Raw genomic sequence first — 16,225 nt, 5'->3', positions numbered from 1 at the left:
GGCTGGGGAATCTGGTCCTCAGGTAGCGACCTGCCTTTCTCACTCTCAGTTGCTGTGGTTTCAGTGGGGCTCCAGACTCACTCCCACCCCAGGTCCCAAAGGTAGGTCAAATATTTCCTGGTCACATGCCACTTCTGGTTCAACCATAATGAGGCTTAAGGCTGGGGATACTGGGATGAAGCCTGTTGCTCTCTTTCTGCATTCAAGCCTGTGCCTGGTATAGCCTTGGGCAATGCTGGCAGCCCCTGGAATAATAAGGGCCGGGCCTTTCTGAGAACAGCCTCAAAACCTAACAGAAATAGCTGGTGGGTGGAGAGAAGAAAATGTCTGGAGTGTTTTCCTCCCTCCTCTGACTGCTCCTGAGGGGCTTCTGTGTGTGTAACTCCTTGAGGAAACTCAACTCCCCCATGAGCAGGCTCCTGCTCTGAGGAGCTTTTCTATGAGCAGAGGGACCTGGAGAGCCAGCCACCCCCTCATCCCCTCTGTCTTGGGGCTGTGGCACTCCCACAAGACATGACTAGCTAGGGGCCTCTGTTTTGAGCTTCAGACCCAACTCCCCACTCAACATCATTCTGGGATGTCTCTCAGGCACCTCAAGCCCCAAGCACCCTAATCTCTCCTGTCTTCCTGGACTAAGAATTCTCCAGTGTTCTCTGTGAGTCAGTGAGTGTCATTCTGTCCAAACCTGGGAGTCTACCTTGCCTTCCATGCCCTCCTGTCTCCCATCCAGCCAGCACTCACTGCCCATTCTGTCTCCTAAAACCTCAAACTTGTTAACTTCCTTCATGCCCCAGCACCTTGTCCAAGCCTGACCACCATCTGGCACCTAAATTATCCTAAGACCCTCTAGCTAGTCTTTTTAAAACTTTTTCCCCCAACCCATTCTTCATCCTGCAGCCACAGTGATCTTTTCAAAACACAAATCTGATCAGGTCTCTCCATTGCTAACAACCTTTCAATACCTCTCATGGTTTTCCCAATAAGCTCCAATCCCTACCCCACAGTCCACCCAACCCCAGGAGATCTGGGCCCCACTCACTTTCCCAGCTCCTCTGCCTTTCACTCCCTGACACCCTGAGCAGCAGCTCTTCTCAATCTCTGTAGTTCTATGGATGCTACTTTTCATATGTTTGTGCCTTTGCTTGTTTTCTTCTGACTACACAGAAAGCCCTCCCCTTCCTTCCACCCTGATTCCTCCAGGGTTTTGCTGATCAAGATTATTGTTAGCACAGGTATCCAGTGTCCACAAGACACCCTCCTGCCCCCTGGTCTGGTAATAAGGTGGAAAATATATAGAACTTGGTCTGGTCTAAATATTGCTAGTTGGGGAGGAGGGAGTGGGAGGGAGAAGATGCTTGGTTTAAATTTGATTAAATGATTAGCCCAAGTCTATGGCTTCAGCCTCTACAATTATTCATTTTAGGTTAAAGGCAGTGGCTTGGCTCCAGGTATTTACTTCCCCTAACAGTTCTTGATTGTGAAACTCCAAGTTTGATTGGCTGATAATGACAGAGAGAAGAGGACTTGTCACCTCTGGTCACATAGCTAGAACATTCTGTCTTCCTCCCACCAAACCCTGGAACCAGTGACAAGGACACAAGGCTTGTCATTGTGCAGCTTGTACAATGCCTGCTGCCTCCACCCGTGTTTCCTCCACAGCTGTGAAGGCGCTCAGGCAGGACCCCCTTTGTCATTGGGAGGCTTCTGTCCACAAATGCTTAGGAGTCCAGGCTTTTGCCTCTCAGCCCCTGGGTGGTCTGAGCCGACGAGAGCAGAAGGGAGAAGCAGGACGGACTCGGTTGTACTTGGAGCACCTTTCCCAACGCACACACCCCTAGCCCCAGATGGTGACCCAGCCTCTAAGTTGGTGCCCTCTTTCCTACCATGAAGGGAAGGAGGAGCGTAGGGAGAGTCCATGGCTGTGTTTTGCCATCTTGGGGCAGCCGGTGGTCCCACTGGTAAAGAAGATGGCCATTGGGTCCATGGTCTTCGACTTAATACAGGTGTGGTCTGGGGATGCTGATCTAGAAAGGCATTCAGTAGAAAGGGAGAGAAGTCAAGTCTCCTGGCTCAGGGTAAGCAAAGGAAACATCATGAGGCTCGAGGTCAGAAAATTGGTTTGCTTGTTTGTATTGAGTTTAGGGAGAGAGGAAGGGGGAGAGAGAGAGAGAAACATCGATTTCTTGTTCCACTAACTTATGCATCATTGGTTGATTCTTGTATGTGCCCTGTCCCCACAACCTGGGCGTATGGGAACCACACTACTCTAGGCAACTGAGCTACGGGCCAGGGCAGAAAACTGGCGTTTTGCAACACTGGTTCTCTGGCGCATCAAACGGAGTTTATGGGGGCCTTGGAGAAGACGACTGACATCCCTTCATTTAAAACATGGGGAAAACACAGCTGATTAATTTTTATGTTAACAAATATTGAACTAGAACTTACTGTTTCAGAAAATGGTCTGAATGATTTATCAATAAGAACTCACTCGATGGAGAAACAAGATGGCGGCGCAGGTAACAGCTGCCCCCGCCGCCTCCCGCAACCACATCAAAATTACAACTAAAATACGGAACCACCAGCACTCAGAGCTCCTGAGATCTGGCTGCACAGAAGCCCCACAACCAGGGAGCTGAAGAAGCACCGAGACCGGGGGGAGGGGCGGAGACGCGGGCGGATCGGGGCTGAATCGCGGAGAAGTGGCCGCGGGCCCACCCCCGGTGCCCCGGGTTAAACCCGGGACGGAATCTCCGGGCAGAGGTTTCCCGGAGGAGGGAGGGGTCCCAGCCCCACAGCAGGCCCCCAGCCCAGGGCTCCAGGGCCGGGAAGAGACGTCCCCACAACTCCGGGCTGTGAAACCAGCGGGGACTGTCACCGAGGGTCGCGGAGGCTGCGGGAGCCCCAGCAGCTCCTCTCAAGGGCCCGGCGCGGACTCACTCGGACGCTCCCTCGGAGCCCAGCGCCGGGCAGCAGCCTAAAGGGACCCGGGACACTCGGGGGGGAACTAACCTGCCTGAGATCCGGGCGAGAGGCGGAGGGCGGCTTCCTCCCAGGCAGAAGGGCTGGCGGAGGCCATGGCCCCTGTGGCGAGTCCTCCCCGCACACAGCCCGCAGGCAGGCGCATATTTGAGTCGCCAGCACCTGACTCACACCGTTGGCCCCGCCCCGTGATTCCCGTAGGCCCCGCCCCTCCCCACCTGCAGCTCATCCAGGCCATTTCCAGGGGCTTTTCTGTGCAAGTGGCCTCTGGAGCCTCATGCTTAGGACTTTCCTAAAATCTCTCAAACAAGCAGCAGCTGCCCCATACAGCTTGATAAGCGGCCCCGGGCCTGGCACTAGCGGCAGCTGCATTGGCTCATAGCTTGGCCTCTCCTGGACACCACCAAGCCCAGCACAAGCAGCAGCCAACTACGGTTTGCTGTGTAGCTCATGCTGGGTGGCCCTGGGCAAGGCACTGGCAGAGGCTGACTTTGCACCTCCAGGGAGGCCCCAGAGACAGTGCACCTGGTGGTCAGACTTGGCCACACTGGATTACAACCCCACCACATCCATGAGCGACACACCCAAGGGGCACACCTGGTGAACACCAAAGCTCCACTGAAGTAAATCCTGCTCCATAGGGGTGTCTCCAGCACAGCAGCTCGTTGGCTATAGCTGCAGCTGGTCCTCACAGCCGATTGGCCTGGGGGTCAATTCCTCCCAGTGAGGCCAATAACAATTAAGGCTCAACTACAACAGGACAGTGCACACAGCCCACACAGGGGAGCACCTGGAAGGCCCAGCTCAGGTGAATGGGGAGGCTGAGTCAGTCACTGGATCCTACAGGACACCTACTACACAAAGCCACTCTACAAATTCCAGGAGACATAGCAGCTCTACCTAACACATAGAAACAAACACCTGGAAGCAGCCAAAATGAGGAGGCAAAGAAACATGTCACAAAGGAAAGAACAGAAAAATTCTCCAGAAAAGGAACTAAATGAAATAGAACCAAGCAAGCTAACAGATACAGAGTTCAGAATTTTGGTTATAAGGATTCTCAAGGATATTACTGAGACTATTACAAAAACAAGTGAGACCATCGATGACCTAATAAAATACCTATTAGAAATAAAGGCTACATGAACTGAAATAAAAAATAATTTACAGGGAATCAACAGTAGAGTAGAGGACACTAAGAATAAAATCAGCAATTTGGAACATGAGGAAACAAAAAACACCCAACCAGAAGAGAAAAAAGAAAAAACAATCCAGAAATATGAAGATAGTTTAAGGAGTATCTGGGAAAACTTCAAGCCGCCCAACATTCATATTATTGAGGTGCCAGAAGGACAAAAAAGAGAGTAAGAAATTGAAAACCTATTTGAAAAAATAATTACAGAAAACTTCCCCTACCTGGGGAACAAAATAGACTTACCAGTCCAGGAAGCACAGAGAGTCCCAAACAACCGGAACCCAAAGAGGCCCACAGCAAGACACATCATAATTAAAATGCCAAAGGTGAAAGACAAAGAGAGAATCTTAAAAGCAGCAAGAGAAAAGCAGTTAGTTACCTACAAGGCAGCACCCATACAACTGTCAGCTGATTTCTCAACAGAAACCTTGCAGGCCAGAAGGGAATGGCAAGAAATATTGAAAGTGATGAAAAACATGGAACTACATCCAAGATTGCTCTACCCAGCAAAGCTATCATTTAGAATTGAAGGTCAAATAAAGAGTTTCTCAGTCAAGGAAAAGCTAAAGGAGTTCATCACCATCAGACCAGCATTACGTGAAATGCTGAAGGGTCTTTTTAAAGAAGAAGCTAATGAACAAAAGAATCTGACAAACTAAATGGATCCAGAGATATTGATGCATGCAACAGACGATCATATTTCAGAGGGAAGAGGGAAGCGGGGTGGAGGGTGGGAGGAGATTGACCAACGAAGTTATATGCATATATGCATAATCCATGGACGTGGACAATGACTGGGTGAAGGCCTGGGGAGGGGGTGGGAGTGAGGTGGAGGGGGTCAATTGGGGGGAAAAAATGGGACACCTGTAGTGCTTTCAACAATAAAAAAAATAAAAAAAATAAAAGAACTCAATCTTCAGAGCAATCCTAAGAGGTGAGTATGCCCACTTTGTCACACTTCCTTTGTGGATGAGGAAACTGAGGCTCAGAGAGGTCAGGTAGCTTCCCTGAAGACATACAGCCAGCGTGGCAGAGCCAGCGTTCAAACCCAGCCTGATCGATGGAGCGTGCTCTTAATCACAATGCTAAGCTTGTTTTTCACACAAACTAAGTTTACAGAAATTTAACTCCATGTCTTTGGTTATAAGGGGTGGGGAAGAGAAATGGAGGGAGAGGGAGAGTGAAAGAAATATATGTGTACATTGGCCTTGATTCTTGGAAGCTTCTAGACTCAGTCTCCTGGGCCTGCGATGATTGGATGTACAAATTTCCCGTAGTATTAAAAAAAACTGTGAATCACCCAAATGCTGGAGGGAACACTGGCTCTTGCTGAGAAATGGTACCATCCTGACTCTGGGCAATTGAAAGGATTTTTAAACAGCATTATTTAGTTAAGTTTATTTTTAACTTTCTGAGTTCATTTATTTGGTTTTTCAAATTATAAGAGAGTTTATTTAGAAAGTTACAGAGGTAGTAGAAGTGAGCCAGCTGGGCTGCATGGGCTCAGGAAACATGTTAGAGGCTGAAGAAGGGCCCTTGGAGCTTAGAAGAGAGGAGGGCAAAGGTAATGCCTTGAGAGAAAGAGAAGGAGAGGGTCTGCTCCCTGGAGGGAGACCACTAAGTCTCTCACCTTAGAATCTATAGCATAAGATGTGGCTTGGCTGTAGTGTTTGCCTTTTGCGGTTGAAGGAACTTTTTTTTTAATACTCACCCGAGGATATTTTTTCCATTGGTTTTCAGAGAGAGTGTAAAGGAGAGAGAGGGAGAGAAACATGGATGTGAGAGGCACATCAACTGGTTGCCTCCGACATGTGCCCCCGCCTGGGCCAGGGATGGAGCCTGCAACCGAGGTGTGTGCCCTTGGCCAGAGTCAAACCCAGAACCCTTCAGTCCGTGGGCTGATGCTCTAACCACTGACCAAACCAGCTAGGGCTGAAGTAACTTTTTACTTTAGAAACAGAGGGTTACTTCAAAAAAACAAACCCTATAAAACTAATATAATGTTTTAAACCAATGTTGCCTCAATAAAATAAAATAAAAGAAAGGAAAATATAAACACAGCCTGGCTTGTGTTGTGGATGGAGAAAGGGGTTCTATGGAACTAACCTCACGGGTGATCTGATCCGAAATCCCTGCCTGGGCAGGTCGTGGTGCGCAGTCAGGCCCCGGCCTGTCGCTTGCTCAGTGAAAGGTTTGCAACAGCCCTGCCCATTGTTCCAGTGCACCTGGGTTAACACCCCCTTGAAGCAGGTAAAGTAATACTCCCTGAAGGGGCATTACCCTCAAGGGAGCACCGAATCTTCACTACCCTGCAGTCTGATCCCCGCCTGGCCTTCTCCCCCTTCCTGTAATCTTTCTTAGTCCCTCCTTAATTTCAAACGCACAAAAGAAGCTGCACAACTGCCACTCTCTGGAGCATTTCGGATCCTGCTCCCCAGCGTATGTTGTCAGTTTGACTCAAACTCTTACAAAATTTCTCTACAGGTTTGGAAGTTTCTTATGTCAACAGTGTAAACAATGCTGAAAGCTTACAGAATTAGAGTTTTGGAGGTGGAAAGGGTCTTTCTTACCTCCCAACATTTCCCTAACTTTTCCTGCAAAGTATCCCTTACGGGACCCAGCCCCTGGAAGGTGTCGGCTCCCAAAACTCCCTGGCAGCCACAGCCTCAATTTTTCTTGCTGTGTCAAGTTTCACCTTAAACATCCATTTTCAATCTCTCCTTCAACTTATTCACATACAGGGTTCCCAAAAGATGTACACATGCTTTAACAGCTGAGTGCTCAATTTTGCAAATGAAATGTATTGTAGTAAACACTGCCCCTATGATTATTCAAAGTGTGTATATACATTTTTGGGGATATTTATATTTATGTGAATAACATTTTAGATTCCTCACCTACAAGACGGTTGAAACACAGTAATCATCTGACATTATACATCTTTTTTCAAAGTTGTAGTGAGAGAAACATAAAAGTGCAATGTCCTTATATTACAGACAAAGCAACCTTAGCTAAGAGAGGGGAAGGAACTAGCCCAGGGTCACGCAGCAGGCCAGGGACATAGCTGGGAAGAGTTTTCCGGAGTCAGACCTGGTGAGCTTCATACCACTCGCTGCTTGTCTACCAGTGCTTGGGCACCGATGGCCTCCCACCATTCCTCAGGGGCACATTTATTGGACCGGAAACTCACTTGACCAGAGATCGGAAGTCCTGCCACCCTTTACGGCTGTGGTCAGACACCAGGAGCTTGGTTTTCAGAGCGGGACACTTAGAAGCCACAGAGTCCACCTCCGGGACAAGGGCATCTGTGGTGATGATGCTCTTGGCGTTAGACTCCTTTAGTCGGTAGAGAATGTCATTGGCTTTCATCTGGGTCGTCCCTGGCATGAAGATGATCCCTGGGGACAAGAAAGAACCTAATTGCTTCATTTTCTCTCTCACAGCCATGGGCTCCAGGCCTGGCTTATGTGCATAGAAACCCCCCAACCTCTTGCTCTGCAAAGACCAGCAGCAGCAGCAGCAGCACCGGGGCTAGGAATCCCGCCCCCCCAAAACCTACTGAATCAGAACCTGCATCTTAACGACACCTCCAAGTGAGTCCCCTGCAGGTTACAATTGAAACCCTTGCCCTAAACTGTTCTACTCTGGGTGGATGCGGCCCGCAGACAGGTGGGCCCCACTTCGCACAAGTTTGCATGGGACCTGGGAACAGAGAGGCCAGGGGGACGGTCTCTGACATCGGGAAGAGCTGCGGCCCGGCCCCCTTCCTCCTCCCACTCCCTCTGTGCCAGGCCCCTGGCATTGTGCACCCCCCTTCCCTCAGGCCTCACACCCAAATCTACCCACGCTGTCCCTTGAATTCTCCGGCCTCCCCTTCCGTCCTCTGTGGCCAACAGTGAGCTCAGGTCTTCGCGTGCCTAGTGGATTCTAATCTCCCCGCCAGGTGCCTTGCCCTGAGTCGTCCATGTCATTAGCTGCTCACGCTCCACAGAGCACCCACTTTCCCCTGTCCCGTTTCCTCTCTTCACGAACACCCGTGCCCTGTCTCCAGGAAAGCGCCACACTGCCCACCTGACACTGAGGACGCGCCCACTCTCCACCTTTCTCTCCCACTCCTCTAAGCTCTGTCTCGAAATGGCCATTGTCACCTGGGCTGCTCCCGCCCTCAAGCCCAGTGTGTGCTCTGACCTCTTGGGAGTCCCTTCCTTTGCGTCTACCCTCTTAAGTGTGCTTGTCCCCAAGGGCTCAGCTCGGCTTTGTCATGGGCCATCTTAGCTCCACAGGTGACATGGCTTCTTTATGATACCTCTGCTGTTGCTGTTAACCTTGATTCCATGTGACCTTGATGAATTAACCAACTATTTAATGAGAGCGCGCGCGAGAGAGAGAGAGAATATAAGCAAAAGATGAACAGACTGATGTGTGAACATGTGATTCAACTGAAGTGATTCAACAGAAATCCACGAGTCCCATACTGATTCTAAATTAGATAGATGATAGATAGATGATAGATAGATAGATAGATAGATAGATAGATAGATAGATAGATAGATAGATAGATGACAGATAGATGATAGATAGATGGTAGATAGATGATAGGTAAAAGATAGATAAAAGAGAGATGATAGAGAGATGATCGATAGACAGGTAGATGATAGATAGATAGATAGATAGATAGATAGATAGATAGATAGACAGATAGATAGACAGATAGATATAGATAGATGATAGATAGGCAATTAAATGGGAAATCTCTGCAGAAGAATGCTAACTAATAAATGTGGGGGGGGGGTATAAACAGAAAATCCTGATATAAAACCACCATAATAATATGCAAGTCACTCAAGAATCACCAGTGGGTGCTCCAACCAGAGGGTGGAAGGCAATGGGGAAGCAGGATATTCACTCGGCCTCATAAATGTTACACCACAGACCACTTACTACCGACGAGGGGAAATGGTGCCTTCGCAAAGACGAATGCCACCTTCCTAACGAGATAAAACAACATCGCTGATGACAGGGCAAAACAAGTGCATGTACCCCTAACGTGATGCACCCCAAAACACACGGCATTGCCCTCCAGTACCCCTGCTAAAGATGCTTAACCTGAATATAATCATGAAGCAAGAGTCAGAAATGCAATTCTGGATGGACCTCCTGCAAAGCAACTGGCTTAGACACTTCAACAATGTCAGTGTCACACAGAAAAGGCTGGGGAACCATTCTAGATTAAAGGACACTTGGAAGACATGACAACTCAATCAACTAAATGCAAAGCATGACCCTCAGCTGGATTTTGGACTTAAAGAAAGGAATGGCTCTCAAGGACATTATTAAGGCAGCTGAGGAATTTCCACTATGGATATGCACCAGGTAACTGCATTGTACTGATGTCAGGCTTCTTGTGTGACAAGTCTGTTGCTATGTGAAGGAAGTGTCTGGGGCTCAGTGTTTATGGGTATTTACACGGTATTTATGGGTGTCACAGTGTCTGCAACTGATTCTTAAATAACTCAGTGGGATGTTCAAATATGACAAAAGGTTAGCAATTGATGAATCTTTAAGAAGTGATAATGTCTGGGGCTGTGCAAGAGGCAGTGGTGAGTGTGAGTGTGTGCGTGCGTGTGAATGAAGGAGAACCATGGCGCTGTGTCTGAGCGAATGTGACTTGAGGGAGAGAATAGGTGGGAAGGGGTGAAAAGCATTTGAGGGAGTTTGGGAAAGAGAAAGACCGTGAAGAAGAAAGAAGGTAGGGAGAGAAGGCACCTACTATCCCAGGACCAGGCGGCTCTGCCCATCCCTAAGTCTCTAGGGGTCCCTCGGAGTCACTGACCTGTTCGGATGCAGCCCAGGGCCACCAGCCACCACTCGGGCACTCGAGGCAGAATCAAGGCGAGGCGGTCTCCCTGCTGCAGGCCGCAGGTCTGTGTGAGGACGTTGGCTGTGCGGCAGCTTAAGTCTGTCACCTCTTGGAAACTCCACTTCACTTCGTCTCCTTCGTTAGTCACCCACCACAGGGCTGGGTTTGGGCCTCTTTTGCCTTCCTGGTCAAGATCATACAGCGTGTGTGACCTCCTGCCTCCTAGGAACAGTGCACGGATCCCCACCCACTGTCATAGACACGGTCCAGGGAGCAAGGCTCAGGGACCGAGACCCCATTTTAAATCATTTCAAGAGCCAACAGAAGTTAGGGGTGAGGTCTGATCCAGCCAACTTCTGCTCTACTGTAGCCACCTCCTCTCCAGTCACATGAAACCATGAAGAGCCTCATGTCACCAACTGAAGACTTAAAGCTCCATTCCCCATGTGTCTGTCTTAGTTCCATATAGACAGTGGGCTCCTCTTTGTGCCTCAGTTTCCTCATCTATGAAGTGGGGACAATAATATTACCTAGAAGGTCGTAAAGTCTAAATGAGTTATTTAAGCGCGTAAAGTGTACATAATTGTGCCTGACATTGTAGGTGCTCGATAAATATTACTATTAATATAATTGCTACATAATAAAAGAGGCTAATTTAGGTTCTGAATATTTGGAGGAATTTATTTTTAAAATTAAATTACCTCTAAAGGTGAAATTCTCAAGAAGCAGACTGGGAAGCTCCAGGCCCCCATTCCTTCAGGGAAAGATCAAGTAAACAACAGACTAAAATAGCTCTGTGGGACCTCTTGAAACAGTCAAGGATCTGCAGCAACCAACAAATTAAAGCCATACTCAGAACAGTAGGACATTTTGTGATGATTTTCTCCCTTTCGCACCACCCCTTGTCTGATGTGGTGCCGCATGGTTGGGAGGAAGTCACCCGATTCCTACCCCCTCTTTGGGATGAAGGAAAAGAGTGAAATTTGTTTGCAACATTCAGTGGGGTGAGATGTAGCTGGAAAGGGATAGGGCTTTTATATGCCATTGAAATAAGTTGTTATTAGTTTAAAACAGATTATTATAACTTTTAGACATTCTGTGTAATATACACAATTCACAGAATATACACAGACAGAAGTGAGAAGTGAATCAAAACATATCACTACAGAAAAGTAAACCAAACACAGAAGAAAGCTGTAAAAGAGGAAATGAGGGAGAAAAATAAAAGCTGTGACATCAAGAAAACAGTCAACAAAATGGCAGGAGTAAGTCCTTCCCTATCAGTAATTACTTTAAATGTAAGTGAACTAAATTTCCCAATTGAAAGACAAAGATTGGCAGCATCTAAGGATATGCTGTCTCCAAAATTCTAGAACCAGTAACAAAATTCAGATTTTTTGCAATAAAATGCTAACAATATAATATTAATTTATATAAGCAAAGTCATATTTACATTATAATCCAAATTCAATAACAATTACTCACTTATTCATTCAATATTACTAAGTTATTATTATTTCTTACGCACTGTTCTTAGGCCAAAAAGATAAAATGTTAAACAAGACACACATATATGCACATATGTAAATGGTTTTAAATATTTATGGCCAATTTTCTTGTTTAAATCACCTGTCTTATTTTCCCCAAGTTTTCTATATTGAGCATGGTTTTTCCCCAAACAATTTTATTCCTCAAACAAAACATGTTCAGGGTAAACATTCAGGCAATACAGAAACTTATGAGCAGAAAAGATTCTTGTAAACCAAAGAATTTCTTCAAATTTCTCGTCACATTTTTACGCCCTGAATGTTAGCACTGAAAATGGTTTAGTGTATATTTTTCCAGCAATATTTTCCCCCACAGACACAAAAACATGAACCTATTGCTACTTTTACTCAGATGATTGGAACCAAAGAGGGTATCTCATCTGAGATAAGATTAATGTATGTGCATATACATATATGTATCTTTTTAGCTATAAAAAAATCAGTGCTTTGAAAAAAATTCTTGCCTAGCAGATTAAAGGATATTAAGAAGCATTTACAAGTCGTGACTGCTTATGTAAGGGGAGCATAGTATTACTATTTCTGTAGGGGTTTACAAAATGATGGGAAAGCTAGTGGATCGAGGCAGAAAACAATTGTTCAGAATTCAGACAGTGCGTTAGATCCTAATACTTGCACCTTGACAAAGATATCACTTAAGTCCTTATGGATTTTTGTGCTAAGGATTAATTTAATATATTGGCAAAAGCTGTTTTCAAGAAGATAAAACACAACCCTTAAGCTGGATTTGAAATTTAAACTTTTATGAGGTGAGCTTTGAAACCAAGAGATATTGAGAAATAGTTTTGAAAGATTAAACACTAAGTAACTCAGCAGTAAAAAGAAATGAACAGCCCTGGCTCAGTGGTTAGAGCGTCAGCCCACACTCTGAACGGTCTCGGGTTTGATTCTCCCGTTTGCTTTCCTGTCAAGGGCTCATACCTGGGTTGCAGGTTTGATCCCAGCCCTGTATCAACCAATTAATGCTTCTCTCTCACGTCAATGCTTCTTTCTCTCTCTCTCTCTCTCTCTCACCCCCCTTTCCTCCCTTCCATTCTCTCTAAAAATAAATCAATGGACAAAATATCCCCCAGTGAGGGTTAGCAAAAAAAAAAAAAAAAAAAAAAGAACTGACAACTAGTCCACAAAAAACATTTTGCTGAGTCAAAGAAACCAGACACAAAAGGGTGCAAGAGCAGGTCAGTGGTTGCCTGGGGTCAGGGTGGGGGTGGGTGGGGATTGGCTGAGAAAAGACAAAAGAAAACTTTTGGGCTGATAGAAATAATCTAAAACTCGTTAAACTTCATACTGAAAATGTGTGCATTTTATTCTATGTAAAATATACACCAATATAGTTGTTTTAAATAAACAAAAACACACACATCTACTCCTTGCTAAGAAAACTGGAAAGTAGATCAATTACTTGGGTGATTCATGAATGAGATGATTCTTTCTGAATATGAAAAATATACGAATTTCAGGTGTACAACTTAATGATTAGACATTTATATAACTTATGAATATAATATGTCAATTGTAATGGAAAATGTTTTAAAATTATGGAAAAAGACATCCAAGTCACAATAAAACAAACAGAACCCCCACACAGGAGTCTATTGCTTATAGAAAGGTTTGCCTCAGTATTTAAAAAAATTTTTTTATTGATTTACTGATTTTTAGAGAGAGAGAAGGAAGGGAGAGAGGGAGAGAGAGAAACATCGATTTGCTTTTTCTACTTATTTATGCATCATTGGTTGATTCTTGTATGTGCCCTGACCAGGGATTGAACCCACAACCTTGGCGGGTTGGGACAATGCTCTAACTAACTGAGCTACCTGGCTAGGGCCACGAGGCACTTTCTTTTGTTTTATAATGAATTATTTGCCAACACTTACACTCCCACACCCACACACAACTAGAAGAGTGCACATAAAAATGCTGGATTTCTATTAAGACTGTTATATTGCATGGGAGATTCAGAGAGCAGAGTGGAACTCAGTGGTGTGCCCTCTGCAGAGTCTTTAACAGGAGCAGCACCAAGACCTATGGACTGTAAGGCAGGTTTCAAAATTAATTTATTCCGCCAGGGAAGAGTGGCTCAGCGGTTGAGCATGGACCTATAATCCGGGAGATTCCCAGTCAGGGCACATGCCTGAGTTGCATTAAAAAAGAAGAAGAAGAAGAAAAAAAAAAAAAAAAAATATATATATATATATATATATATATACACAGATAGATAGATAGCTAGATAGACAGATATAGATATCTATATAGATATCTTTATTGATTTTAGAGAGAGGAAGGGTGAGGGAGAGGGAGAGATAGAAACATCAATGATGAGAGAGTCATTGATCGGCTGCCTCCTGCACGCCCCCGACTGGGGATGGAGCCCGCAACCCGGGCATGTGCCCTGACTGGGAACTGAACTCCAACCGCCTGGATCCTAGGTTGATGCTCAACCGCTGAGCCATGCCCGGCTGGGCAAGATATATATTTTTAAAATTAATTTATTCCACAATTGCTTACTGAGAAACTGCTAGGTGTCAAACACCACGCATCACTAGAGAGACACTGATCCTGGTTAAGGAACTTGGAAAAGTGGAAAGAGATCGGAAGTGTTGTGAGAATGAAAGTCAATGGGATGAGGGTGCTCGGGGTGGGAGATGTTGGGAGATACGGAGGAGCTGACAGTGACTGATGATGATATAAAACCCAGCAAAAACTGACATTCCAGGGGGGAATACTATTTACTTGATGGCTATCGCCACGGGGTGATGCATGAACGAACCAGCAAGAATCATATAAAGATAAATTCGGGAAAAGTGATGGGCTCATTTCCTCCCCTCTACCTCTTCCCTCTCCAGCCCATCTCTTGGTCCAAAGGGTCTTCATCAGATTTTTGGTCTGGGCAGTAATGAAAGTCAATTTTTAGTCTGAAGGAACAGATGTTTTGGTGTCATCAGATCATGAGACCAGGTTAAATAATGCATTTTAGGATTAGATAACCTGTACCCAAATTCTGCCCTTTTACTTAGTATGTATGTAATTTCCATAGGCTATTTAAAACCCTTGGAACCTCAGTTTTCTCATCTGTAAAATGGGGATAATAAAAGTCCCCATCTAATCAGACCATTAAATGCAAAGTGCTTGACATGGCATATAAAGAATGCTCTTCATAACCCAAGGCTCCATTTTCCCTGGAGTTATTATGAAAATTAAGGAAAAAGAAAGAGGCAGGAGAAAGCCTCATGAAAGGCATGTAAGCCTTGACTGCTAACACATGAGTGCGTGTTCATGGGAAGCAAAAATTCTATCAACTCTGACTCCATTGCAGGTGAATTCTCACTTTGTATGAAGATAATGTTGGGTAACTTTGCACGCTGAGAATGTCATCAGCTGGGACTTAGCTGGAACACCACTCATTGTCCCAACCCCTGGTGCCAGCACTGCTCCTTTTTGGTCTGTTTCTTAGGAAAAAACAAACCAAACCAAACACTTGGTTTTCTCTGAAGAGTCATGTGAACTCTAGAGGCCACAGGGACTGGTTTCTCTGGATATACCCAATGCCACGCCCAAGTAGATAGTTGATAGAGGACTCCAGCCTGGCTTGCTATCCTCATAGGAAGACTGATGACATGGCTTAGCAATATGTGTCAGATGTGCATTGTGCAATCAGGTGATCTGTCCCACCCCTCTGGGTGTAACATGGAGTTAAGCCCAAGTTTGATGAGATGAATTCCAGTTAGACTCAGTCCCGTTAGTTGAAAGCCAGAATTCAGGCTAAAGTCAACTTGCTGACCTTGCAAGTTGAGGTTTGCATTTGGTCACAATTATCTGACTGTGTGCCAGATACTTTTACCTATTGTCTTGTTTCTTAAAAGATATTATCCCTGTGTCACAGATAAAACCACTGAGGCTCGGAGAAGTGTAGAAGTGGTCAGGCTGAGAACTGAACCCCCAAACATAAGCTTTTCCCATGACACTGGTAAGATGAGGCAGGACCCACACTGGTTCTGTGCCCTTCAGCCCGCTAGGAGCAAGGTAAGCTGGGGAGGCCACGCCTGTCCTCACCCCCAGCGCAGGTGCCTCCTCACCTTCTCCATTTGAGCCCAGTAGTCTATGACATCGCTTGCAAAGTTGAATTCCTCGGGTGTATCATGGTCATTCCACCTCGGGGCTCCAGTTGCTGATAAAGGCTGGTAGCGCAAGTGCCAAGGGGCAGGGCGGAAGCCGTGGCAGAATTTGTGGGCGCCCCAAAGGGCCCGGATCCTCATCAGCCCCCGCATGGCAGAGCAGCTCTCAGAAGCAGGCGCGGAGTTCTCAGGTCAGCACCTGCCTTGGGAAGAGATGGCCAATAGGTCGGTCATGGAGCAGGACTTTCCTCCACAAGACGCAGGCACCTTTCCGGCTAATGGCTAGAGTTTTGCTTCAGCTGGTCAATTTGGAAGGCAGACCTCATGGATTTGGGGGTTAGCGCTTCTCTTCCCAGCTTAGGAACCACAGGCAGACAGTTATGGGGAGGGATTAGAGCGACCAGACGAGGTTGGTACACATCCCCCAGGGCCTTCTCCTTCTCTTTCACCCCTGGGATTTGGGCTCAGGCTGGCAGCCCCGTGGCAGCCCCTGTGGGGGAAACTGTCATCTGCA

General features: G+C 46.2%; 1 protein-coding gene across 1 annotated transcript in view; it reads right to left on the bottom strand.

Annotated features, from left to right (window-relative positions):
* The window catches only part of LOC148093583 (acyl-coenzyme A synthetase ACSM1, mitochondrial-like), a 43,410-nt gene extending 27,546 nt beyond the window's left edge, over positions 1-15,864 (bottom strand). The window contains exons 1-4 of the mRNA XM_087815155.1: positions 15,673-15,864; positions 10,008-10,218; positions 7,365-7,572; positions 1,884-2,024 (exon numbers count right to left, since the gene is read on the bottom strand). Coding sequence (XP_087671281.1) covers positions 1,884-2,024; positions 7,365-7,572; positions 10,008-10,218; positions 15,673-15,864 — 752 coding nt within the window. The remainder of the gene's footprint in view (positions 1-1,883; positions 2,025-7,364; positions 7,573-10,007; positions 10,219-15,672) is intronic.
* Positions 15,865-16,225: the final 361 nt, after the last annotated feature.

Source organism: Miniopterus natalensis, chromosome 3 (genome assembly GCF_054644295.1).
Source record: "Miniopterus natalensis isolate mMinNat1 chromosome 3, mMinNat1.hap1, whole genome shotgun sequence".
Classification (NCBI taxonomy): domain Eukaryota; kingdom Metazoa; phylum Chordata; class Mammalia; order Chiroptera; family Miniopteridae; genus Miniopterus; species Miniopterus natalensis.
This window is presented reverse-complemented; position numbering and strand designations above follow the sequence as displayed.